Source organism: Phragmites australis, chromosome 9 (genome assembly GCF_958298935.1).
Source record: "Phragmites australis chromosome 9, lpPhrAust1.1, whole genome shotgun sequence".
Classification (NCBI taxonomy): domain Eukaryota; kingdom Viridiplantae; phylum Streptophyta; class Magnoliopsida; order Poales; family Poaceae; genus Phragmites; species Phragmites australis.
This window is the reverse complement of record NC_084929.1, coordinates 9,893,913-9,919,570: the sequence shown is the minus strand read 5'-3', so window position 1 is coordinate 9,919,570 and position 25,658 is coordinate 9,893,913. Positions and strand designations below refer to the sequence as shown.

Here is a 25,658-nt window from a genome sequence, read left to right as displayed (position 1 = left end):
GCGGCGCTAGATTACACTCACAACTGGAGAGTGGGGACTGGAGAATAGACCAATTGCAAAGTGCTGGAACTATATTATATCATATTTCTATAACTATTTTAAGCTTCAAAACTGATAACTAAAAAGTGCTGCAATCCAGAAACCAAACATTAGCAAAAGTATGGCACTATATAAACAATCCATCTATTTCTGCAGGAACAATGCCCACCAATAAAAAAACCCGACCTAAAGGGAGAGATATATCGAAGTCATTTCATTAAGGTTGACAAAAGATCCTGAAAGACGGTTACAATCCGTACGTTATCGTTGAGCAACCGTATCACGATCACAGGAGACACACAATGAAGGTTTTTTTGTGAGAAGCGGAGTTCAAACCTTAGATGGTTGCCTCCTACCTAGAGATCTTACTATCGTACTGTTTGCATGTTCTTCAATGCCTAGGAATCAGTACTGAAGAACCTTCCTTGCAATCTCAATCATCCATGTCGCCACAAGCAAAAGCATCTCTTTCCTTTTCTTTTATTTTTATTTTGCAATGAACATGCAAAAGCAAAATTGATATGTGCCATGTCACACATGTCACACTTGATCAACATATGCATGCATCCAATTATTTGATCGGAAGGGGGCATAATCTGCGTACATGTCACATATGTGGGCGTGGATATAAAGAACAAAATAGAGCGATAGGCGATCCGGTGACCTCAAACTCTTTGCCTCTTCCAGTGAACCGTCAGTTGCGAGTTCACATCATCTTTTGTCATCTTTCTTGAACTAGCTTGGGTGCACCAGTGTTAGGCATACTGGTGTGGTTCACAGGCCTTATATGTAGCTTTGCATGCATGTCCTTGCATGCCTAGACCAAAAATTTGCTCCACCACAATATATGTGCACAATAATAGGGGAATAAAGACCAGTGAGATGTATCTATGATCAACCTAAAGAGCCATACTGTGCAAGAGCGATGTGATGCCCATAAAGCAGGAATTTCAATTTCATTTTATAATTTCTTTCATTCACACGTGAAAAGACCAAAATTCATGAAATTTGACTGAAATTTCAGTCATTTTTTGTTCTCTGCTCTGTGGATCCACATGTCAATAAAAAAAACTTCGGAATTAGATATTTCGTTCTGCTCCGAAATTTTAATCCTTTGCATGAAGTTTTATGTTATGAGCTCTATGAATCGGAGGGCTCAGGTCGAGGTAGGGAGGATGCAGATCATGCGTTGGATTAACGGTGGGATCTACAGAGTTTATATATCATCTTTTCAGACAAACTCTGAAATTTTCTTAGCACACATACCCTGAATTAAGTAACGTTATATTCAATAGAAACTGAAACATATTGGTAGAAACCTTGGAGGTTAGAGGGTAGGCATGGTGGTGTAGTGTGTGCCCCTCCTTTTGCAAACCTTGTCACTCAAACCAGGACCAAGATTAGTTAGGCAGACCAAAAGTGGATGGAAACCAATTAAAACGGTATATACGGTGATAACAACATGCAAACTACTGATACTTTACTAGATATATAGTGGTTGAGCAAGGCACTGTACAAGTTTGGCTTGGATATATCCCTTGTCTGGGCGAGCTTAGCTTCAGAAGTAATCTTACTCCTTTTGGAGTCTCCAGCTCTTGGAGGTTTTGTGCTCGTGGGTCTTCAATTTGGTCCCCTCACATTGCTTGAGAGTGAGACTAGAGCTAGCATGGGAGAACATGTTCTTTTCTTTGTTCTCTTACCTGGTTTTGTGCTCGTGGATCTTCAATTTGGTCCCCTCACATTGCATGAGAGTAAGACTAGAGCTAGCATGGGAGAACATGTTCTTTTCTTTGTTCTCTTACCTGGTTTTGTGCTCGTGGATCTTCAATTTGGTCCCCTCAGATTGCATGAGAGTAAGACTAGAGCTAGCATGGGAGAACATGTTCTTTTCTTTGTTCTCTTACCTCTCTGTCTCTCATTGGAGATTCTAATCTTCTGCGCGCAAGCCACTGTGCTAGCTTGAGCTTTGGTCATCTCTTGAAGCATTTCTAGGGTTAGGATGAGTAGCTAGGGCCGGCCTAGGGGTGGTAATTCTCAAGCCTCAACCCAAGGTCATTTAATTAAATTTTCTACCTCGATAAATAGGGGAAAAGTTAAGGTATTGCTATTTTTGTCTTGCTGTCTTGCAAATTCCAAGGTCCTCTGTTCCGATCTTTCTGTGGAAAATCTCTAAACAAGCAATATATAGATGTGTGTGAGTGAGTGAGTGAGACTGTGTGTGAGATAGAGTTGGGTCAGGCTAGTTTAGAACGCTAACATAGCCTAATCAGTGGTAAGGTCATGTATTATACAGGTACCAAGTAGGGCCGCTCATATGATCCTTTTGACTTTTGAGACACAACAACTTTAATTTGTTCTTACATCGATGCATCCATGAGTAACGGATCAGTTGCTGCCTCTTTATTGCGCAAGAATATATTCAGTTGTTTTTCATGAACTTCATCTGGTTGAGCCGTGGGAGATAGTGCTGTTGTGAACAGCTCCTCTTTCAGACGCCAGAAGGAATCAGCACGGAGCTTCAAAACGAAAGGACAGTCCCAAAAAAATAGAAATAAAAGGTGCAATCAAATATATACTACTACGTAAATAAAAAGTTTGGTGGTTTGAAATAAGCAAAAAGAGAACTCAAGTCCCTATAGAAAGAAGTAAAACGCCATGTCAAGTTGAAGTAGTTGTATCCCATTTGATACACAATGGGTTATCAATCCTTTAATATCTGACGATTCAATCTTATTTATGGAAGATGATATGAAAAAGGCAAAGAATATGAAGCTTTGTTTTGTGCATTTGATAAGCTTTCAAGTCTAAAAATTAACTTCTATAAAAATGAGTATACAAAGATCAGAAATAAATTTTTAAGATTGTATCACTTAATATAACAATAAGAATTAATAGAACTTGTTTAAAAAAACTACTAGTTGTCGACATAGACATTCTGACGGGCCCATTAATTTATATTGTTTTTTCTTGCTTCTCTCACTAGAGCAGTTAGATCAACAGCTTAATTATGCAACAAATTCAGCAACATTTGACATGGCGCATGTCACAGATTGAAAATCCAGAGACAACCAGAAAACGAGAACACTGCCAAGAACATGCGTTTGTCAGCAAGGCGAGAAGGGAGAATCAACCCCCAAGTGAGAATCGTCATCGTCATGCGTGGCTCCACGCATCCAATCAATACCACCATGGCCATTAGCAACCCAGCAATCAAATCCAAGGTTTGAGGTTTCTATTGCAGGTTCGTGCACTTACAGGAAGCAAACTTGGACGCTGATACCTCCAGAAGCAGAGCATGTATTCGATAGGGATGGCAAGCCCCGTCCCCCTAACCCACAGCTCACATGGGATGGGTCTTCTCTTTCCTAGCTATACTAGTTTAAACTACTATAGTTTGCATACTGATATCGTATTGCCTTTAATGTTTGTCATAGTCTAGTATACAACTTCATCGGCAGCACTATTATGTGCGTGTAAAACAGCTATATCTACATCATAGTGGCGGAGTTAGAAAACGAGGAGTGAATGTGCATAAACATAATAATATAACTGATCATAAGTAATTAGACTAATACTATATAAATTTATATATAATATTAAACTACTTACATGTGACATCTAGGGTTTTTGGGTGCCCGGGTATACCCAGAACACCTCTAGCTCCACCAATGCTACACTACCAAAAACTACTGAAGAAAAGGTTATGATTTATAGGATATGAAATTCAAATTTACTAAATCGTGTTTCACCACGCCTCTTTGCTAAAGACTAAATCGGGTGTCAGTAATTTTTGCTGAGTAAATCTCATTTTTCTGGTTTAATAATCCCGGGTGGCTCATAATAACTATTCCTGTATATTCTATTCAGTAAGTTTTACCTCGTGTATTTCTTAAAACATGGCAATAGTTAGTACTATATGTGAAACATTCAATACTTAAGTAAGTAATAAACATCTTCTATACTTCGGAAAAAAAAACCGTAGCAATAATTTTATAAAAGCTAATCCAACAATTTGCAAAAGGCATGTTCGACATGCATATATGATTTATGCAGACATTATTGTTTATTTGTTGATATATATTATAATTGTTGAATTTTAAAATACATCAAAATATATATAATATGGATGTCATTATGCTATTAAAAAAAGGAAGTGGTATCTATCAACATTTTAGTGGAAAGAATTTGGATTCTACAACTTCCTAAACCTAAAGCGAAGCTAATGCTTGTTTCAAGTGATTCGAAAGTAAGTTAGTGGCAAACGAGCATGGTGCTCGATGGCAAAGCCACAAGGAGGGGTTGAGCCCATCGAGGTTTGATCTCCTCCTCGGAAGAAAATTTTATAAGACCAGATCGTTCGAAAGACTCCCTTAGTACGACACATATCCTTCTCCTTCTCCTTTAGGGGTGCATACTGGATGAGGTTCTTGATATTACTATATTAGGTAGGAGGTGCGATACAGTATGTCTAGACCTATTCCAAAAACAAATTTTGGTTTACGGTCCACATAATATTTGGTTTACAACCTCCTCTTAATATTTCAAACATGTTTGGAACATGGCTAGATGGAATAGGTTTGAAAATAAAAAACAAATTTTGGTTGAGATAGATGCCTTATTCTGGGCACTTTAGCTCAGCCGAAATGATGTGATTTTTAATAAAGCAATTCACTCTTATATGTAGGCTATCTTCAGGGGTGCGTACTGGAAAGAGGTTCTAGACATCACTATAAAAGGAGGGGTGCGACTCAGTATGTGTACCACATGCTGACTCTTGAAGATCAACACAATGGAAATATTAGCAAGATATAGGTGGAGGTTTAGTATAGACACTACGTAAGAAACCAGCAAATAAGACACTACATTAGTGACGGCTACCCAACACGCGTCAATAATATCCTATTAGTGACGGGTCCAATAAGGACACGTCACTAATGTGCCTTATAGACCCATCACTAATAAGTGGTCATTAGTGACGGGTCGTAACATGATCTGTCATTGATGATAATAGTGACGGGTCAAGTTGTGACCCGTCACTAATGGCTAAGTCATCAGTGACAAGTCGTCCTAGGCTGGTTATTAAAGACGGGTCAAGTTTTAACCCGTCACTAATGATAAGGTCATCAGTGACGGGTCGTCTTAGGCCAATCATTAGTGACAGGTCAAGTTCTGACCCATCACTAATGTCTAGATCATCAGTGACAGGTCGTCCTAGGCCAGTCATCAGTGACGGGTCATCACAACTTGACCCGTCACTAATGATCCACTTATCAGTAACGGGTTATCCTATACCAATTATTAGTGACAGATCAACTTGTAATCCGTCACTAATAACCAACTCCAATCACTATTGATGGTATTTTTTATTTTTCTCTTATTTTATCACCTCAGCAGCACTAGAATAGGAACCGTTGTATATTTCTTCTCAAGTTTGATGTAAGGTGTAGTGGCTATGGACACAAACATGCGTTTCGAAAACGGTGCATAAACTTCAGGGGGGCGAAAACTCAATCTTCTAGGCCAAATTTGGCCTCAAAAAATTCATTGAAACCAACATGGTCAAACAACAACGGATGTAACTTTTTCTATAGATATTCGTAGAATAAAAAAAACATCGAAATCAGAGTCCGCATGCAAAAGTTATAACCGTTTTACCGAATACACTTCGGGTCACCTATCAAATTATAACCCTCGATGAAATTTGGCAAAAATAGTCATTAGTGATAGGCCCTAGTTATGATTCATCACTAATGACCTTCGGTAAAGAAGGTTAAAAGGATAAAATATCTGATTTCTATTACAACTACGTGATAGCAGAGGTGGTAAGGTGGCTACACGTGCGAGTAGAAGGTCGTAGGTTCGATTCCCAAGGAATGTAAACTTGAAAACAGTGTGAAAAATAGCATGACTTGTGAGGCATATGAGATGGGGCTACATTGGGATGGCTCGGGTGAAAAAAAATTTTGATTTTTTTTCGTGTTAAAAAATTTGAAAAATGTTCATCGATCATTAGTGACGGTCAAGATTACAACCTGTCACTAATGTTCAGTCAATAGTGACAGGTCATGGTTATAACCCATCTCTAATGACTGAATATTAATGACGGGTCACGGTTACGACCCGTCTCTAATGACTGAATATTAGTGACGGGTCATCATCCATCACTAATAATCTATTATTAGTAATACGATAAGAGTGACGGGTACGGGACCCATCACTAATGACGGTTATCACCTGTCACTAATGATTTTTTTCATGTACCAAGATTAGAATCATGATGAACTTTGGTGGTCGTTTTTGTCTTTCTTACAACATATGTGTTTTGTGGCTATATAGTAGACAGAGTCTATATCATATCATTTCTCTTGTAATAAGTGTATGAGTAAACTATATGGTAGACAGAGCTACGTCATAGCAAGAATATTGTAATAATGATCGGTCAGATACATCATCAAATATAGTGACTAAGACGCTTTTAAGTTATTCCATTATTAAAAAAATACAACCGGTACTTTGTTATCATAAGACCATCTCCAACCATATTCTCTTCATTTCGTTCCCTTCCCGATTCCCTTCCCTATTCTCATTCCTTTTATTTCCTCTTATCTCCAACAGCTTCCATTCGAGGGGAATCGCGAAGAGAAAGGAGAGAGAATCCCGTTCTAGAGGGAATAATCCTGGGAATCCCTTCGTGAAGGGAACCGTGAAAGGAAACCGTTAGAGCGCTGAAAAGAACGAAAATTCTGTCGTGAAGGGATTCTGGACCCTGAAAGAAAATCGTTAGAGATGATCTAAAGTGGTAAGGTCCTTCAGGGAACTGAAAGCCGCCTTCTGATCTGCAACTGAAAGCCACAGCGGAAACTGGAAAGCACCAACTGGCGAGCAACAATGGGGGAACAAAAACAGAGGCATGTACAGATGGTTATGTAGCTCAAGATCTTGGTTATGCAAAGACAAAGTCGTTAGAGAAAGGAAAAATGTAAAAAAAACCCCTCAAAAGTCACTGAATTTTGATTTTCACCCTAAAAATTATTTTGTTGTAAAAAAACCCCCTAAAGATTCGACTTTGTTGAAAAACACTCTTAAAAATTCAATTTTTTTTAAAAAAAATCACAAAAATTCTAAAAAAACTAGAGACAATTCTAAGACCTTTTGTATATTTTTTTTTACAAAAATAATATCCTTTGCATCATATTTCATGGAGAGAAAGTTTGAAAAAAAGAAAAACATGCAACTCATTTATTAATTTGAGTTAAACGCATAGTTAATTATTTACTGATAAAAATCATGAAACAAAGTTTTTTAGTCTTCTTACATGATCCTCTATCTTCTAAAAATACATGAAATCTTGAAATTGTTATTGTAACGTGCATGATTGACTAAATGTGTTGCAGATAAATTAATTCATAACTAATCCATAACACCCCAAAATTAGTGAAACCACTTTTATTAGTTTACTTAAACAATGATTTGTTTAGGACAAATAATGGTAGACATGACAAAGTTAAAATAACATGAGTTAATAAATGAGCTACATATTTTTCTTTTTTTTTAACTTCCTCTCCATAAAAAAAAACAATTCACAGAAGGTCTTCTAATTGTCTCTAGTTTTTTTTAAAAAAAAATTATGATTTTTTTATTTTTTTAAATTTTTTAGGGGTTTTACAACAAATTTTTTGCAACAAAACAACTTCTGAGGGAAAGTCAAAATTCAAGTGACTTTTAGGAGGATTTTGTATTTTTTCCTTAGAGAAAAGCAGAGCTGAGTTTGTGGATTCGTTGGAGCTTGGAGCGACAAGGGACAATGGCCTGCTTAACGAAGTTTCACTAAGACGGGCATGATGCCCTGGAGAATCAGCTTGCGTGAGGACCATGATTGGAACATTGGCATGAAATTGATACGATCATTCGCACGGTGAATTTGCACCTGATGGTGGACTAATATTTGAGTGGAAACAAGTGTCTGAACCGTCTGATTGGATAATAAATTGAGTGTGGCACCCAGACCCAGGACATGAGCCATTCTTACAAGCAAACCGTCCAACCATGATCATCGGATCCTCCGTACCACATATATTCCATCCATTTCTTTTTATAGGACGCGCACACACGTTAAAATTCAAACTTTATGATCTTTTTTACAAACAGTTTAACTTAGCAGTTTGTAAATTTTATGATATAAAATTGTTACCTCTCCTCCACAGCCAATTGTTAGCTCTCCTTCAAATTTTATGGGGTACGTGAGAATGATCAATCTATTATTAAATTAGGTATGCTTTAGTGTTTGGAAGATGAACTAGAGACGAGATTTAATATAAAAAATCCTTCAATACGGAGGTAAAAAATTATAGGAGACAAATCTATTATTGATGGTACGAGATTACTAGTATGAAAGACAAATTTATTATTATAATTTTTCCATTTTAGATGGTAGAGGTACCCAAATAGTTGATGGAACATAAACGGTTTAACTTAGCAGTTTGTAAATTTTGTGATATAAAATTGTTACCTCTCCTCCACTCCCAGTCATGGTTCGCGGTAACCGAAAATGCGCGATAACCGCGATTACCGGTCAAAAATTCAAAAAAAATCGGAGAAAATTCATTCGGCAAATTTTAAATTTTTGCGAAAAAATCATATTTTTCCCCTCTCGGTAACCGAGCGGTTTGGGTCGGTTACCGAGCGGTTTGGGTCGGTTACCGAGCGATTTTCTTGCATTTTTGATTCGATCGATTACCGAGCGGTTTGGGTCGGTAACCGCTCGGTTTTCTCGATTTATCTAGCGGTTTTATCGAATTTCAGCGCAGTTCAACAAAAAACCTAAAAAAAGGTTTAATCTTGTAAAATCAATAACTAATTCATCCGAGCTTCAAATCAAGTGAAACAAATTTTGTTGGCTTCCTTGTAACATGATCTACATGATAAAATTATTTATACTCATAAAAAAGTTCAAAAGTTTCTGTGAGAAATTTTATTTGTTAAACCAAGGTAAATGTATAGTTTACTCTTTGCTAATCCAAAAATCATGAAACTAATTTTTTTAGTCTTCTTACATGATCCTATATCTTTTAAAAATATATGAACTCATGAATTAGTTATTGTAACATGCATGATTGTGTAAATGTGTTGCGACTAGATTAATTCATAACTGATCCATCACACCTTAAAAATTAGTGAAACCACTTTCATTAGCTTATTTATATTATGATTTACGTAGAAAAAATAATAGTAGACATGAAAAAATTAATTACAGTGATGTTTCTTAACATATTCACTTTATGCTTGTGAACTTTGTAAAAATCATAGAGAATTTAATAAAACTCTAAATAAAGTGAAATCAATTTTAAAGATTCTCTTAAAATACGTTTTATACAAGAAAAATATGTGTTTGCATGTTACACTTTTCCTTAACGTGAGTTAATAATTGAGCCGCGCGCTTCAATTTTTTTCATTTTTTTCAAACTTTCTCCCTATAGAATATGATGCAAATGACATTATTTTTGAAAAAAAAATTCACAGAAGTTCTTAGAATTATGTTTAGTTGTTTTAAGATTTTTTCGAATTTTTTTAAAATTTTTTATTTTTTCAAATTTTTTGAATTCAAATTTCGGTTACCGAGCGGTTTTTGAAATCGGATCGGACCGGGAAGGTCGGTAACCGCAATTTTTGAGTGGTTACCGACGATTTTTTAACCCTGCTCCCAGTCCCTCACCCCATCCGTGCTGGTCTGAGGTACATGAGAATGCTCAATCTATTATTAAATTAGGTATGCTTTAGTATTAGAAAGATGGAATAGAGAGGGGGTTTAAAGTAGAAAAACTTTTTAATACGGAGGTAAAAAATTACAAAAGACAAATTTATTATTGATAGTACGAGATTATTAATACGGAAGACAAATCCTCATATTAAAATTATAGCTCTTAACGAGATCTATAATTTTGGTATTATAAGTTTTTCCATTTTAGATGGTAGAGCTACCCAAATAGTTGATGGAAGCTTCTAGCAGCGTTTTGGACACCCGTAGCTCCTCCTAATCATCTCCGACTTGACTCTTTTCATCGTGTTTCGTTTACAGGAGTTTGATAGAATTTTTATTCTGCATAAAAATAAATAAAAACTAATTAAAATATGATGAATGGTAAAATATACAATGCTCAAATATAAAATAAGTATCAAGTTTTATGCAATAATAAGTTATTGATAATATAAAATACATAATGATGATGCTATTTTGGCATCATCGCTGCCCTTGTCAAATCGAGGAGAGTGCCAATAGTTTGCTGCTAGACGGCGGCTCAACCACCTCACTGCTCTGGACAATCGTCGCTCACCCTTCCAGCCCAACAACGAGATCCTACACTTCTCAAGGAATCTGCTTGCCACTAGATCATTGCCCGCTCTCCCATGCCGCACCCATTTGCTTCTGAGGCGTTCACCCACCATCTCCCTTCATCGTAAGGGTGCAAATTTGAAAATCTAATATATCTATCGGACTGTCTTTAATTCAAGTAATAGTATTATTTTTATTAAATAAGTATTATTAATAGAACGAAAACGAGTCGGTCGGTATCCTTATATATTTACCAATTTCCATCTCTACTTTGCTGACAGTGGGCTCGCTCGCTGCCAGGCTCTAGCAGCTGAGAGGTGGAAGGATTGGATTGACTTGAGAACCAGAACGAAACCCAGAGAATACTAGGACTAGTGTGGATCGTGGAGAACCATCTCTTCTTTTTGTTTCTTATCACACTTGCGGCCCACTTAATTAGTAGGATCGGATTTCATACATCGTAGCGAGAACTCCCTACACACTGCCATAATGCTTCTTACTCTTAGACTTCGTTCGGATCGGCTGTGGAGCTGGGCTTCTCCTCCGAAGTCGTGAAATCTCTGTCAAACGCATGTACTTCAACTCCTATAAAATTGTACTAGCCCATCGAAACTATAAAAAAACGAGCCTCAACGGTTCCAGGAGAATGAGGAGGAAATTTTGGAGCTGATATTTGCGCCAAGCGTCAAACTTTTTGGCTTAATCTTCTCCAAAAGTCAGCTTCTTCGTAACTTGGGCTCTGGTGCCAGAAAACTAGAATTTGAGCTCGGCCAAACGGGGTCCCTGCCCTACTATGGCCATCGAACCGGCAGCCAAAGGACTATAGGTCATTAAGTCTTATCTATTCTTTTGCAAAATTGGTTTTCAAGGTGTTGACTCTCCGTCTCCCAACACACATTGATCGTCTAATATCCTACTCGCAAAGTGGCTTCATAAAAGGTAGGTGTATCCAAGATAATTTCTTGTATGTGCATAATCTGACACGCGCCTACAATCGGAGCCGCACCCCAGCACGTCTTTTCAAGATGAACATATCAAAGGTTTTCGACACGGTGTCTTAGGAATATTTGTTTGAGCTACTGCAGCATAGGGGTTTTAGTGCACAATGGAGGAACTGGCCAGCTGTTCTTTTCTCGTCCTCCACTTCCTCCATCCTACTTAATGGCGTCCCCAAACCAAATATTCCTCATACGTGAGGACTCAGGCAGGGGACCCCTTATCCCCCTACTTGTCATTCTCACCATAGACACCTTGCAACATCTTTTTGAGCTGGCAACACAGGCACGAGCCCTCACCCCTCTCCAGGGGTGTCATGCTAGACTTCAACTATCTCTATATGCTGATGACGTAGTTATCTTCACAAACCCAATTAAACAATACATTAACCAGATGATGGAAATTATAAGCTACTTTGGAGGAGCTACCGGCCTGCATATCAATCTCATTAAGAGCGCAGTGTCCACCATCCATTGCCAAGGTCTTGACATGGAGACAGCACTTGAAAACTTCCCTGCTATCCGGGCTCCCTTTCTGATTACCTACCTGGGACCGCCTCTCTCCCTTGTCCGACTTCGCCTTGCCCAAGTATAGCCGATCAAAGACCGGGTGAAGGCGCGCTTGGCGGGCTAGCAGGGGAGGTTTCTATCGCCTACCGGAGGCGCGAGCTTGTAGGCACTGTCCTGAGTTCATTACCCACCTATCTTCTAACGGTTCTTTAGTCGCCGAAGCAATTCATTAAGGAATTGAATAAGGCACGGCAACGTTTCCTCTGGGCGGGTGATCAACAGCTCACAAGGGGCAAGTGTAAAGCGAATTGGTATCATGTATGTCATCTCGCTAGTGGCCTAGGGATCACAAACCTGGAATTCTTTGGCCGTGCGCTGCGCCTCCGATGGCTTTGGTTCGAGTGGCTGCACCATGAGCGCCTCTGGAATGGTATGCAATTACCGATCAGTTCGACTGACATTGCTCTCTTTAATGCTGCCACTTTGATACAGTTGGGCGATGGCAAGAAGGCATCATTCTGGCTGTCCAATTGGTTGGAGGTTATAGCACCAGCGTCTTCGTTTCCTTCCCTTTATCATCACAGCAAGCACAAAATCTGCGCAGTGTCTGATGACCTCACTGATGATAGATGGATTTGGGATCTAGACCATGACCTTACCCTAGCTCTCCTACCCGATTATGTTCATCTTTGGACCCTTCTTCAACCAGCACACCAGGGTATGAGTAGTGCTGCTATGGACACAATCACCTGGACGCATACTTCTTCAGGGGAATACTCCGACCAATCAGCTTATATCATCCAGTTCGAAGGCACCGAAATGACTGAGATGGACAGCATAGTATGGCAGCCCTGGGCTCCTCCTCGGTGTAAGTTTTTCCTTTGGCTACTCCTCCAAAGACGTATTTGGATCGCCGATCGATTACAGCGACGTGGATGGCCGAACTGCTACTTCTGCTAGTTGTGTTTGCGCAACCTTGAGACGGTGGATCACTTGTTTTTGGATTGCACATTTACACAGGAGATTTGGAACAAGGTTGCCTTTTGGGTGCAGCACCCCAACCTAATGCCGTGTCATTGGCCAATGAGGTCACTTGGGTCTTGCTGAATAGACTGGTACAAATCCCTCACTTAGTGTGCATCAGGTAATGCAGCCAAGGGTCTTCGCTTGCTTTGCATTCTAGTCATATAGACTGTCTAGAAGGAGCGAAACAATCGTGTCTTCAACAAGCAAGAAAAAACAATAAGCCGTGTTGTGTCTGATCTACAGGATGAGACCCGACAATGAGTTATGGCAGGTGCACAAGATTATTCATTTTGTCAGCAATGGTCGACTCCGAAGGCTTAGTTCTTTTAGTTCCTTAGTTTTAGTTTTAGCTTTGGTTCCTAGTCGCTCATGTTTTGCAAGTAATCTTCCAAAAATCTGCGTTGAGAAGCTTAGCCTGGTGAAAATGGCTGATTGCTTGGGTGTGCTCTTTCGTGTTCTTTGCAGTATGTGTCTGACATGCTGCCTAAACTCCCCTCTTAATTAATATAAGCCGTTTTCGGATCTTTCAAAAAACAAAACAAGGTGTGCTCACCACCATGGAAAATAAGAGAGAAAATAAGTTTCCAAAATTCAAACAGAGAATAGGGGAACAAAGAAGGATAACACAAGAACCATAACTCACGGCAAACAAATTAATCGTGCATGTAGTATGCGAAGCAATCTCGTAGTTGAACCAACGCACAAGGTAACAGAATAAAAAAAAACTTATTGATCAATAAAATTAATCAGTTCAGAACCTAAGTGGCATCACATGAACCATCCTCATCTGCCATCATCGTACACGGATGAATGAAGGCTAAATGGTAGCTGGTTGTACTAGCAGGGTATCTTGGAGGTGAACCAGGTCATGACATGGAGCGGCGCCTTGATGAGCTCCACCGCCGCCTCCAGCACCACCGTCACGCACAGGCAGCACGGGCAGATGCACGAGATCGGCAGCCTGGATCACAGCACAGTGCACGGGTTGTTGCTGGAAATTCACATGGAAGCATAAAAAGAAAGAGTTAAGTAGGAGTGTACCCGATGATCCAAATGATGGCGCCGACGATGGAGACGAGGACGGCGAGCAGCGCGAACGGCAGGCCGAGCAGCCACCCCAACGGCCGGCACTCGCCGTCACCGCCGCAGCACATCGCAGCTCTCTCTTTCGTTCCCTCCTTGCTTGCTTTGTTAGTTTGGTGCTGCGCTCGCTTTTCTTGCTGTTTCTTGAATGCGAGCCTCCCTAATGTTAATTAATTGTGCCAGGGTGGTCTCATCGCTTTACATTGCATTATATGGTGGTGGGTGCTATTGCTGTATGGCCTAATTAGCTACTGAAAAACATGGATGCGTGAGTGGAGCTGTTTCCATGTCGCTTTCAGTTTCAGGTATAACCCTCCCTAGTAAAAATATGAATTTCCTCTAAATACAAGTTATTCTACTGTATTTTTAAAAATGAAGATCAACCGTTTTAAGGGAAAAAAAGATGACTGCAAACCACATAGGCCTGAAAACATGAGCCCAATTCAGTGAACTGCTTGATATTCTAGCTTACAAGCTTCAATTCTACAGTGAAAAGAAATGGCCATATTTTTTGGAGTTTATAGTAGTACATTCCTTTTTAAAATGCGCACCCAGCTTTCCCCCTCTTCCACCAAGTGGTCAATGCCTGAATCTCAAAATGAGATGGTCAAAATGTACCACTACATAACAGTATGATTTACGTCTGTAGAGAAATGTACGAGCAAATTTTGGTACCTGCCAACATTTAGAGGGAGAAATACTTCTACATCCAAATAAAATCAAGGCCTTCATCAGGCAGGACCTAGGACATGCATTTTACCACCAGGTTCTGAACCAAACAGCCCCCTACAGCCGATACAATGCTTCAGGGTTTGGGCTCCTCAGTGCCAGCGATAGGTACACTTGTATACTTGGGTCTGGGAAGTTCAACGAACGATGGTTGCCTCTGAAAAATGACTGCTGCAGCACGGGTCAAAATGTGCGCGGTTAAGCCCCAAATCACAAACACTTTGCCGTCTGCCTCGTAGTCGAAAAACTGGACAGGAATATCCATGCCCATCCAATTCATTTCTTTTGTTCTCCGGTTGTCGTCCTGCGGTTGTGATAGAAGAGAGACTTAAGCGATGCAATGTTCTTACAGACACCATAAGAAGAAACCAACATGCAAAAACGAACATTTACGTATTTGCTACGAAATAATAAATGACAAGGAAAGAAGTACCTTCAGGAACATCTCCAGAGGTGCGTCAAAGATGTCTTCCACTTCAGCTTTATTTAAGACAGGATTGAATAAAGCTTTATCCGAAACCATGCCAATTACAGGAACAACATTGAGGCCATTCTGCAAAACAAAGGCTGCAGCATAAACTCTGGCCAGTTTGCACTTCCATTGAATAAGTAAAAAAGCATGTGCTAGGTCACAGATATAGGAAACAAGAAATGTATAGCAAATCCATATTCTCAGTGGACCGATTTATGCACTAGATTTTGAATCTTTGAATGAAAATTTCTCTTTCAAGGATTCCAAAAAGTGGAGCCAAGGCATGAGCTATGGATCTTGATTACTTGAAACTTACAAAGGGCTTGAAACATACAAAGGGAAGACTTGGGTAACTGGTAAGCCTCCTCGGCTTGACTAGAGTGTAGAAGCATTCATTATGGGCAGGTTATATTCATATGAACCTTAGGTGCAATTTCAATGGGCTTAGCTAGACTCATGCATTTGAAATATTATTTAGCATCTCCTCCGAGACACCACCAACAGAAACACCTAAAGAAACTATGCAAGACGTTAGGGTGATTAACAACTGAAACAAGCCACCCCATGACTATATATTGACCAGCTATGGCCATTAGTAGTTTCGTGCTATTGTTTGAATTTTACAAGACAGTTGCAGATCAGTTCCTGATAGTAAGTTGTACCAGCATGTGAGCATGAACTAATAGCTGGTATTTGGATGCCTATAAAGTAGAAAAGATGTTCCTTTTCAGTAGCATTTTGTGTAGTCAGAGCTTCAGAATATCATGTCACATGTCCCTGGCGATGTTGTATGTTACTAGTATTTTTAGAAAATTGCACATCTAACCCTTAAAATTCTAAGGTTGTATCACTTGGTCCCGTCCAAACTAAAAATGGTAGTTCATCAGGGGTGCTCATCCCCGGTTTAAACAGGTTTAGAAAAATTGCTCATCGGCCAACTGCTCCTTCGCTGGCGCTCACTTGCTTCCACAGTTCCTTTGCCGCTTATCATAGGCATGGTTTCGATGGCTTGGCCAAAACCGTTTGTTCATCCCTGATTCTCATCAACCTAAATCAGTAAGCTTGTGCCACTTGTCCCCTGAACCTTCCGAATAAATTCTTAGGCCCCTTTACATGTCCATTTAATATGTCTGATCATTTGCCTAATATATTTAATGACATGGTATCTAGTCAAAGAGGCAGAAAATCTTCATGATGTACAATCAATGCAGGAAACGACATGAAACATGATGAACTTGTACTCCACAGCATAAACATCTTCCATATTCAGACCTACAATTTTAGTAATTTGAGTTTCAAATTTTTATTTTAACATTTTAATCGAAGTTCTACACAGCATTTGTAAATTTGATTGCAAAAGTTTGATATCAAAATTTCAATCCATATTTGAGTTCTTTAAATTTGTGGTCTAAGTTTGTTTTTTGAAATTTTAATGTTTGCAAAATGAAATATAAAATTTCAAAACTTCTAAACATGTATACCATAAAATAGTAATTCTGAAAATTAAAATTTGAAATTCTGATAGGTTCAAATTATTTTCGAAATTTTAAACTAATAGGTTCAAATTTTCATCACATTGAAAATTTATCGTAATTGAAATTATTAAATTTCCATAACATTGCAAAACTACCCTACGATTTTCTCATAGCACGGATCAACAAATCTGGTCCGTCTCATCGACCAATAATGCACCACATCATAATGCTTATAGGAAAATGAAATGACCAATCAAGTAAAAGAGAAATAAGTTAAAGGGTTTAGAGTCTATAAGTTCAATGGGTCAAGAGACTATATGCTTGCAAGTTTAGGGAGGTAAGAGTTCAATTTGCAATTTTAAGGGTCCAAGAGATACAAACTTACAAGTTGAGGGGGCTACATATGTGATTTACTCTTTTCTTCAACAATTCATTTCTGCATTATCAATGTTCACCATTTATCCGAAGTGGACATGCATGTGTATTGTTCTCATAAGTTAATTATACAAAAAAATTGGCTTGAGCAATATGTCAACAAAGGTTTCACAATACATGGACCAGAAAATACTGTAAGGGCAAAGATATATCAAATCAACCAACAAGAATATTATTACTTCTCGTTCTTGAGTTATTGTCTCCAAAGGCATCATGGTCACGCATTTAACAATGATTATCATATTGGCCAACCTTCTTGTATCAAAAATAGCTTGAATTAGTACACTATATTACTTTATTATGCAACTCTGCATCAAGATTTGTTTAGTAAAATCTAACAGCTCTTGCAGATTTCCTGATAATACCAGGGCAAGCATCATGAATTTATGATTCACCTTGGACAAGAAGGGCTCAAGAACTGTCACAACAGATACAAGCGCTGGGTCCAGCCCAATCTCCTCATTCGCCTCCCGCAGAGCCGTCGCCTTCGCATCCGCGTCCCCCTCCTCTACCTTCCCTCCGGGTAACGACACCTCCCCTGACAATTTTCAAGAAATTGAAGAACTCGAATGACGGAATCAACCATCACGGACCCAATAGGCAACAGCTTTAGCCAAGAATCGTAGTGTCCTACCGGAGTGGGAGGAGAGGGAGGAAGCGCGCTTGGTGAGGAGGACGCGGGTGCCGCCGCTGGGGTCCTCGAAAAGGCAGACCAGCACGGCGGCGTGAACCTTGGAGGCGGCCGGCCGGGAGCGCGCGGGGACGGCGTCGGTGGCGGCGGTGGCAGGGGCGCCCACCGAAGTGAGCTCGCCGGAAGAGGAGTTGAGGTGGCGGGTGAGGCGGGCCAGCCGTCGGGACGGAGAGGAGGGGAAGGAGGAGGCCATGGCAATGCGAGTGGAGGTGAAGATGCGGGTGAGGAGAGGTCTCATGGCCTCGGCGGCGGTGATATCGTCGCAGCGGCGGCGAGACCGAGGTGGAGGTTTCGACGGGTCGCCGCGGTCCACCGTCCCAAAGATTGTGACTCGCAACTCCCAACGCCTCTGGGTAAGGACGATGATTTTATACGACTCGTTTAAAAAAATCCTGTTTGACATAAGTTTATTTTTTCTCTCTTCAATCGTGGGATCATAAGATAAGATAGATAGTATAGATAAAATTTTATAAGAGTTTTTATTAATAAAATCTTATAAAATTTGCTTATAATTTGTATTGCTTCTTGAAGTTGAAAAAAATGGCTTTTTACACATCGATAGGTAGAGGAACCTGGTACGATATAATTCAAAATTTTGTTTTTAATAGTAATTATCTTATTTTGATAGTGTAAATTGAGCTCTAAGACTCGTATTTTATTTTAGACTGTGTATTTAGCATCACCATAATTAAATTTTTAGCTTCGTCGCTAGACATTGATACAGTTACCAATATACTATTTGACTACTAATACTACTATAAAATATATGTACACTATATTAAAATTGTAATATTATAAAACTATCTTTCAAGACAAATAACCTATACCATTTTCATAAGTTCAATTGAAATATAGAAAAATATATTGATTATCAAAGTTTAAACATGTTGATTATACCTAACTTAAAATAACACTCTTTTATGATTGAAGAGATTAGTCTCTACTGTAGCTTCCTTTTCCTTTTGTTATAAAAGGATTTTACAAAGAAATTGTCAAAACAAAAACTCAATTTTACTCCCTAAACTATCATGTTTTTCCACTTAATTTCCTAACTATTTTCTTATTCACTTAAACCCTCTAAATTACCAATATCGGGTCACTGTACTCATAAAACTGGTTTTGAGGGTGATTTTGGCTTCTAGACGTTATCCTATATTTTTGCCACTCTCAACAACCATCGAAGGATTATGTGACCCGATATTGGGGGTTAAATAGACAGAAATGACTTCAAGGGTTAAATATGTGAGAGGAGAAATCTTGCCACTTATCCATCATTGGTAAAACCACTCTCAATACCGATCTTAGGGGAATACGCAAGAATGTCTCCTATGACTCCCCTACCAAAGAGCACTCCCATTTAGGTTAATTACTCAAGCTAGGGTATTAGGGGTTCGGATGGTGCAGGATGAGTTTGAAGGTGAGGGAAATCATAAGAAATCTAGTGAAGTGGGGTATTCATCATGTGAACAAACTAGGGTTTTGATATCGATTTTGCAACCTACGTGTCTAATCAAAGACCCTATGTGTGAGTTTGCAACGAGAAAAGAGACGTGAGCTGCTAAATGCAACTATTTAGCGTTAGAGGTATTTGCAATTGAGACCGACTTCTAGGAGTGTATGCAAATTTTTATTATATATTTCTATCTTTCATAGAACTAAAATTGCACGTTACATAGCTCTTGTGTACAATAATGTAATGTTGGAAAGCCTTATTGTTGTTTTTCCAGTACTACCTATTTATGTATTATTTTTTGGAGATTTGGGATTCACCTATCTTTATGTTAATTCTTAACAATGTTACAAATTCTTCTATTTTTATTTTGTTGGGTTTCAACGAATTTAAAATTTTCTCAAAGATTACAATGATCTTTTTGTTCAATCTTGGTACTTCATGAAAACATGGGACAAAGGAAAAGGTTGAATTAAGATCCAAAGACAAAAAACAAGAAGATAAATGTGACTGACACATAAGAAAATTTCACTCACCACAAAATTAAGCAGTCCCTTTTGATTTAGAAAACAAGATTCCGCTGTGTTTAAATGCCAATTGAATTGTTAATAAAGCAGAATTGACCAAATCGAGGTAAAAAAGAAAAGAGAGAGTGCCAACATGGCACGAGTGACCAACCTATTCTTGTCAAATGGGTTCGTCGTGACGGTCAACGTATCTCACCTCGCCACCCTAAGAGCCTTGCCTCTGCCCCGCACTTCCCTCGCTCGTGCCACACTCCTAAGCCATGGCATGCAGCCAGCCCCTTCAAAAGCTCCGCCCGCGCATGCACTGCCTCCTATTGACACCCATGCGGGTGAAATGCCATCGCGACCACCGTTCTTGCCGTCGTCTTCGTCTTCTTCTCCTCCTCCTTCTCCGGGCGCAGTGGCCCACGCCCCCGGTGGTGCCATGTGTTGACATGTGGCTCAGGGAGCACTCAACGTGCCCGATGTGTTGCGCCAAGGTGGTTGTCATGCCGGCTAGCGAGGGCTGCACTGAAAAGGAGCATGAGGTCAGCTTGTCACAGGCATCCACATCGATGGTGCGGCCACAGGAGAGGCCGGTGGATGATAGGGAGAGGGACCTGGAGGCGCAGCAATAGTGTGTATCAAAGTGCACGGTAGGAATTAGCATCGTGTTGTTGTATCTTTTCTTGGTTAGGGAAGAAAATTAGTAATTTGGATGGTTTTGGCTGGAATCTGGAGGATGCATGTATGTTATTTCTGAATATTACCTATAGCACAGCTGATGAGAATAAATCAAGTTCGCGGAGAAAAAGAGGAACACTCAATAATTCACATCATATTTCGTGTTGTGTGATCTTTTCTTATTCACTGAAAATGAACCTTGCATGATACATTCCGTAAGGGCAGCTAAGTAAATGTAGAAAACTAACATGACACATGCCAGTGAGGTCTAACGTTCTTTTGTTACAGTTTTAGAAAGCGAGATTCATACATATATATAATTCTCTTTGGATAAAAGGAAACGTAATTATGTACAGTACCATAGTTTGACAGGAACATTAGATCTCTACCCTTAGTCCACCTAAATCACTGTAGATCCCCACAAATTATACCCCATCCTTAAATTTATGAGCTAATGGCTACTCCCCTCGACAAATTATGGCACCGGTCATCACTTAAGGTTGGTCCCCTAAATTTATAGGGCTATATGTTATTCGTAACATCTCTCCCTAAAATTAATTAAGAAGCTAATATCTCCCCCGTTCCATAAATTGTGCATCAAATAAGAAGAAAATAGTTCGCATGCATTGTTTTTGTAGTATAGTAGTGCATTCAATTTTTTAAGCTAATGGTGATGAATTGATTGATGATGATAATGATAATTAATTGTTACATTGTCTTAAACACACAACTTTATAATTTGATATAGTATGATTTGTATGTCTCTCAATGCTTCCGTTGTCATCATCATCAGCGATGACGGCTGCCTCCTCACCCTCGATGCTGGCCTCCTCATCGTCAGAGCCCTCGGCGCTGGTGTCATCCTCGTTGGAGGTGGAGGACGTGTCATCCTCAGTGCCGGTGCAGGAGTCCTTCAAGCTCGTTAGTGCGTGATGATTATTTGGCAAAGGGCCCTCGCCCAAGAAGATTTTTTTAGTCATAATCGTATGGGGAGGAGGTTCGTTCATCACTAGAGAAGGAGCAGTCATCGGAGGAGACTGACATTGGCTCCTCCTCCTCCGATGTGTACGATGGTGGGGATAGAGGAGAGGACAGAGGAGGCGTCGGTGGAGGAGGTCTGCACGTGACTGGACCGAGAGGACGAACAAACTAATTTGTATGCAGTGGATTAGAGGAGGAGGTGGAGTGACATCACGGATGGAATGAGAAGGGTCATGGAGGGCAAGCATTATAATGCCCGTTCGAGGAAGATGAAGGGGCTCAGTGCATGCAGTTTTAATGACACGAAAGAACAAAGGGGTGCGTAGGAGATTTATGGAGGTAGTTAAGATATCACTACCAGTTGGAGTTACCAACATGCAGTGATGAGATATCACTGTTGGTTGGCAACTGCAAACAACAATGATGGGGATGTGCAAATTGACATCATGTTGATCCATCACTGTCGGTTTTTGCAACATCAGCTGACATAATTATGACCTCTATTTAATCGTCATCCCTCTATCATTTTCTCTAAGCCACATGTGATAATTCACTCTGACACTAGTGAGAGAAGAGTTTTTTTGTTATTTCTTACTCTTCCTTACTTTGATCATGAGAGGTTTGCGAAGAAACACAATTTTGTTCCATCATCATCTAGTGTTTCGTTCTTCCTTAGATATATATTCTTCTTGTTTTATATTTTGTAGATCTTCTTCTTATGTCATTGTGATAGCTCATTTTAATCCTCGGAGGGTTAGGGTCAGCCAGCTTGTCACTTGTCATTTAGATCTCGTTCCAGGCACACAGGAGCATTTGCTTCTAATTTGGGGACACCAGGTTCATCCAACCCAAAGTCTATGATGGCAACTGTTGTTGTTCTCCAGTACACCCTAGGACTAAAACAATGCTATGTTCTCCCAGATCTCTTTTGATCCGCATAACAACTATTGCTATGTTCTCTGCTCGTTACCCGAAAATGATATGCCTCTACATGATCAGCAGTACAATGCTGATAAAGATAATGTCATCCTCACCAGAGTGAGCCACATCAGCCTGGTGGAGTAGGAACATGATCTGATAACCAATTTAAACATCAGGATGATTTTTTTTAAACTGATGTCATGAACTTTTATGTATTATGGTTTAATTTATATTTATTAATAGTAATTACATACATTCTAGTTTTATCTTCAAAATTTTTAGATTGCTTGTTCCAAGTTCTAGTTACCAATTCACAATTTTAGTTGTATTTTATGTTGATAGTAACATTGTCGGCTCTGGTTAATAACCGAAAGTGATACTTCACTCAGAAAATAAAATTGGGAAAGAAGAACAGATATATTGATAATTGTTAGTATGAATATATTTATTATATTCATTGACACAAAGTAAATCTCCTAACATCCTACGTCACTTAGCCCTAGTGGTGTGCACCCGTGTCTTCTTTTCCTTCGACGATCTAAGTGTTCAACAATAAAGTCATAGTTAGACACAGATGTGAGACCATTATGGTCAATACGGCAAGGGATATTTCAGTTATGCACCTAAAGCAAACTTTCTCAAAGATTAAGGTTTTGTACTTATTGTTCCCCTTGTCCGCATCACCTACATCCAATAAAGATATGAAGATATTTCTCCCTTGGTGAACTGCCAATTTAAAGTTTTCAAAACCAAGCGAATGTGTTGCAACTCAAATGGCCTTGTAGCAGAGATCATACATTGCACTTTCCTCCATGGCAACGTAAAATACATTGTCAACTGGCTCAAATTGAACACCAAGGCATTGGACAACATAAGCAGCCATCTCTATACTTTGTCCTCATACTTTTTCAGAAGGTTATACATATTCCTACAAAAAGAATTTTCAATATTTCATGCAGCCCTATATATGTAAAATTCTAATAAACCTTATATAATAGACCGTCAATCACAATAGACCACCATTGCATACTTAATAAAATTGAACCAATCAAAAATAAGCACCAATCATGTGAACTAATAAATTTTCATTTGGTTAAATGAAACTTACCAAATGCAATCACTGAGTAGAAATCTAATGATGGATAGACCCGCAACAAAACTTTGCGTAGTGGCTCGGAGGAGGACGAGCAACATCGTGGATGGAATAAGGAATCTGAGGAGGGTGAGCACTTATAATGATCATGCAAGAAAGATAAAGTAGAGGACAAGGAAGGGGTGCTGAACAATTACAATTAATAGAGAAAAACGGGTTGAGTCCTATGCAATTAATAAACCGTCATCGCTCCTTCGTCTTTCCCGTGTGTGCAATTTTCCAATTAGTGGCTAAGAACTCTATTTCCAATTCAAAAATTTTAGTTGTATTTATGTTTATAGTATCACTACCGGTTCAAGGTTACAAATCGGAAGTACTAGACCAATGCCTCGATTCTCATGCCCCACACATTGATTCTATCACTGTCAGTTGTAGCTGTGAACCGCCAGTGATAGTATATCATTGTCAGTTATTTATATGATCTGGTAGTGATAGAATCACTGTCCTATATAACCGCACTTCTTCAACAATTAGCTTCTCCCGAGCCATGAAACCAATGCCTCAACTGCCGCCTTGCGGTGTGGCCTCTCTCACATCTTAGAGCTAACAACACCTCCTCATCCACCCTGACGATGGCCTCCTCCACTCTGATGCCTTGGCTCCCTCTCTATTACCATCACCCCAAGGCAATCCCCAACTATTTCCTAGTCCTCCCTACAAATCTAAAAACTTGGATTTGTATTGCTGCAAAAATGGATGATTAGTAGAAAAATTATTCTTGGAGATGCCATGCTAAATTTAGTTGAACTTTAGCTATGCTTTAGTAGATTACTTTTCTTTTATAGAAATTTAGTTGAATTTTAACTATGTTTCTTCTGTCAATGATGAAATAGGCCAATGAAATGAGGCTACATATTGAAAAATGAGTATTTTGGATAGCTAGATGCAGTTTGCCAATGATGATTTCAATACGTTTGCCAATGATGATATCGTATTGAATTAAGTTTGAATGTGATGTTGTGTGGTATCATCATTTAGGTCGAGTAAATTACCTAAACCCTGCTACCTAGAATATCACATTCAAATTTTAGGATATACAACTAAGTCACAAATGAATAATTTTTATTGCTATTTTTTTTGGAACAATAGCTTGCTTTTTTTTGTATGACTAAAGTGCATAATAGGTTGTGTGAGCCTGTGATAATTATGCAGTTATATCGTTGAGGATCAGTAGCTTGATTGGCAGTATTCAGCATCTTCTTAATCAACCTCTCTTATATTCTATGAGGTGTGGAACAAGAAGGTGTGGAATTGTGACAATCCACGTTTGATGATTTTGAGACTTGTGCCTGTGAGGACCCGTCCAAACAGTATTCAAATTAATCATCAGGCAGATCATTATTCATAGTCCAACCCCGACGATTAACCCGAATACCATTCCGGCAGTCCCGGTATGTGTTTTGTGCCCAAGGATCGGAACACATGCCTTCAACATAGTGCATCACAACATAGCTTAATAAAGAGCAAGTAATAAACATTTATATTACAAAAGTTAAGCATGCAACTGATTTCAACAGTTTTACAACAAAAGCGAGCTAGGAGGAGACAGAACCCCTCAACTCCTAACCAACAAAAGATCTACGTAGCGGAAGAAAATAAACTATACAACAAAAGGATATGGAGCCACATGCCCTTAGGCTCCATATCAAGAACACCGAGTTCGGAGTAGAATGTGCTACTCCTACCCGCCACCCTGATCGGCAGGCACAAAATAGCCAAACACCGCCTCTTCCTCGCCGACCTGTGAACCTGCATCAACTTAAGGGCAGCACCCTGAGTACGAAGGTACTCGCAAGTCTTACACAATATGGGTATATAATATCCTGACTCTAAGGATTATGCATTGAGCGGTTAGCAAGAGTAGGCCACAAGGTTAAGTAAAACATATGCGGTAAGCAACCTAGGCATATGTGTGAGCAACTAACTTAACCAACATATATGAAACTACCCTGCGACTACCAACTGATCATATGAATCTGAAACCACATTAGTGTCAATGTATAACAAGTACCATCTCAACCACCTCCCACATATTCGAACCACAACCACATCTCTGAACTATACAACTGAATCAACCATGAGAACTCTATGACCGGGTGCAATTGAAACAATAGCATGCTCATGACCGAGAGTGCGGCATTTTAAAATGTTTATACACCCTGCAGGGGGATACTCCTG

General features: G+C 39.4%; 2 protein-coding genes across 4 annotated transcripts; both read right to left on the bottom strand.

The window, feature by feature from the left end:
* Window positions 1-13,612: 13,612 nt before the first annotated feature.
* Window positions 13,613-14,078, bottom strand: LOC133928616 (signaling peptide TAXIMIN 1-like). The gene is made up of 2 exons (XM_062375026.1): window positions 13,942-14,078; window positions 13,613-13,861 (listed from the first exon to the last, which is right to left on the bottom strand). The coding sequence occupies exons 1-2, from the start codon at window positions 14,052-14,054 to the stop codon at window positions 13,738-13,740; spliced, it is 237 nt and encodes a 78-aa protein (XP_062231010.1). The 5' UTR covers window positions 14,055-14,078; the 3' UTR covers window positions 13,613-13,737.
* Window positions 14,079-14,090: 12 nt separating this feature from the next.
* On the bottom strand, window positions 14,091-18,140 carry LOC133928614 (nudix hydrolase 15, mitochondrial-like). 3 transcript variants are annotated; one of them, XR_009911458.1, is made up of 5 exons: window positions 17,729-18,140; window positions 17,490-17,632; window positions 15,146-15,265; window positions 14,659-15,016; window positions 14,091-14,234 (listed from the first exon to the last, which is right to left on the bottom strand). XR_009911458.1 is itself a non-coding variant. In XM_062375025.1 (4 exons), the coding sequence occupies exons 1-4, from the start codon at window positions 18,021-18,023 to the stop codon at window positions 14,789-14,791; spliced, it is 786 nt and encodes a 261-aa protein (XP_062231009.1). In that variant the 5' UTR covers window positions 18,024-18,140; the 3' UTR covers window positions 14,388-14,788. The 3 variants fall into 3 exon arrangements, 1 of the variants encoding a protein (XP_062231009.1); XR_009911457.1 differs by lacking the exon at window positions 14,091-14,234 and adding an exon at window positions 14,388-14,569; XM_062375025.1 differs by lacking the exon at window positions 14,091-14,234 and having other exon boundaries at window positions 14,388-15,016.
* Window positions 18,141-25,658: the final 7,518 nt, after the last annotated feature.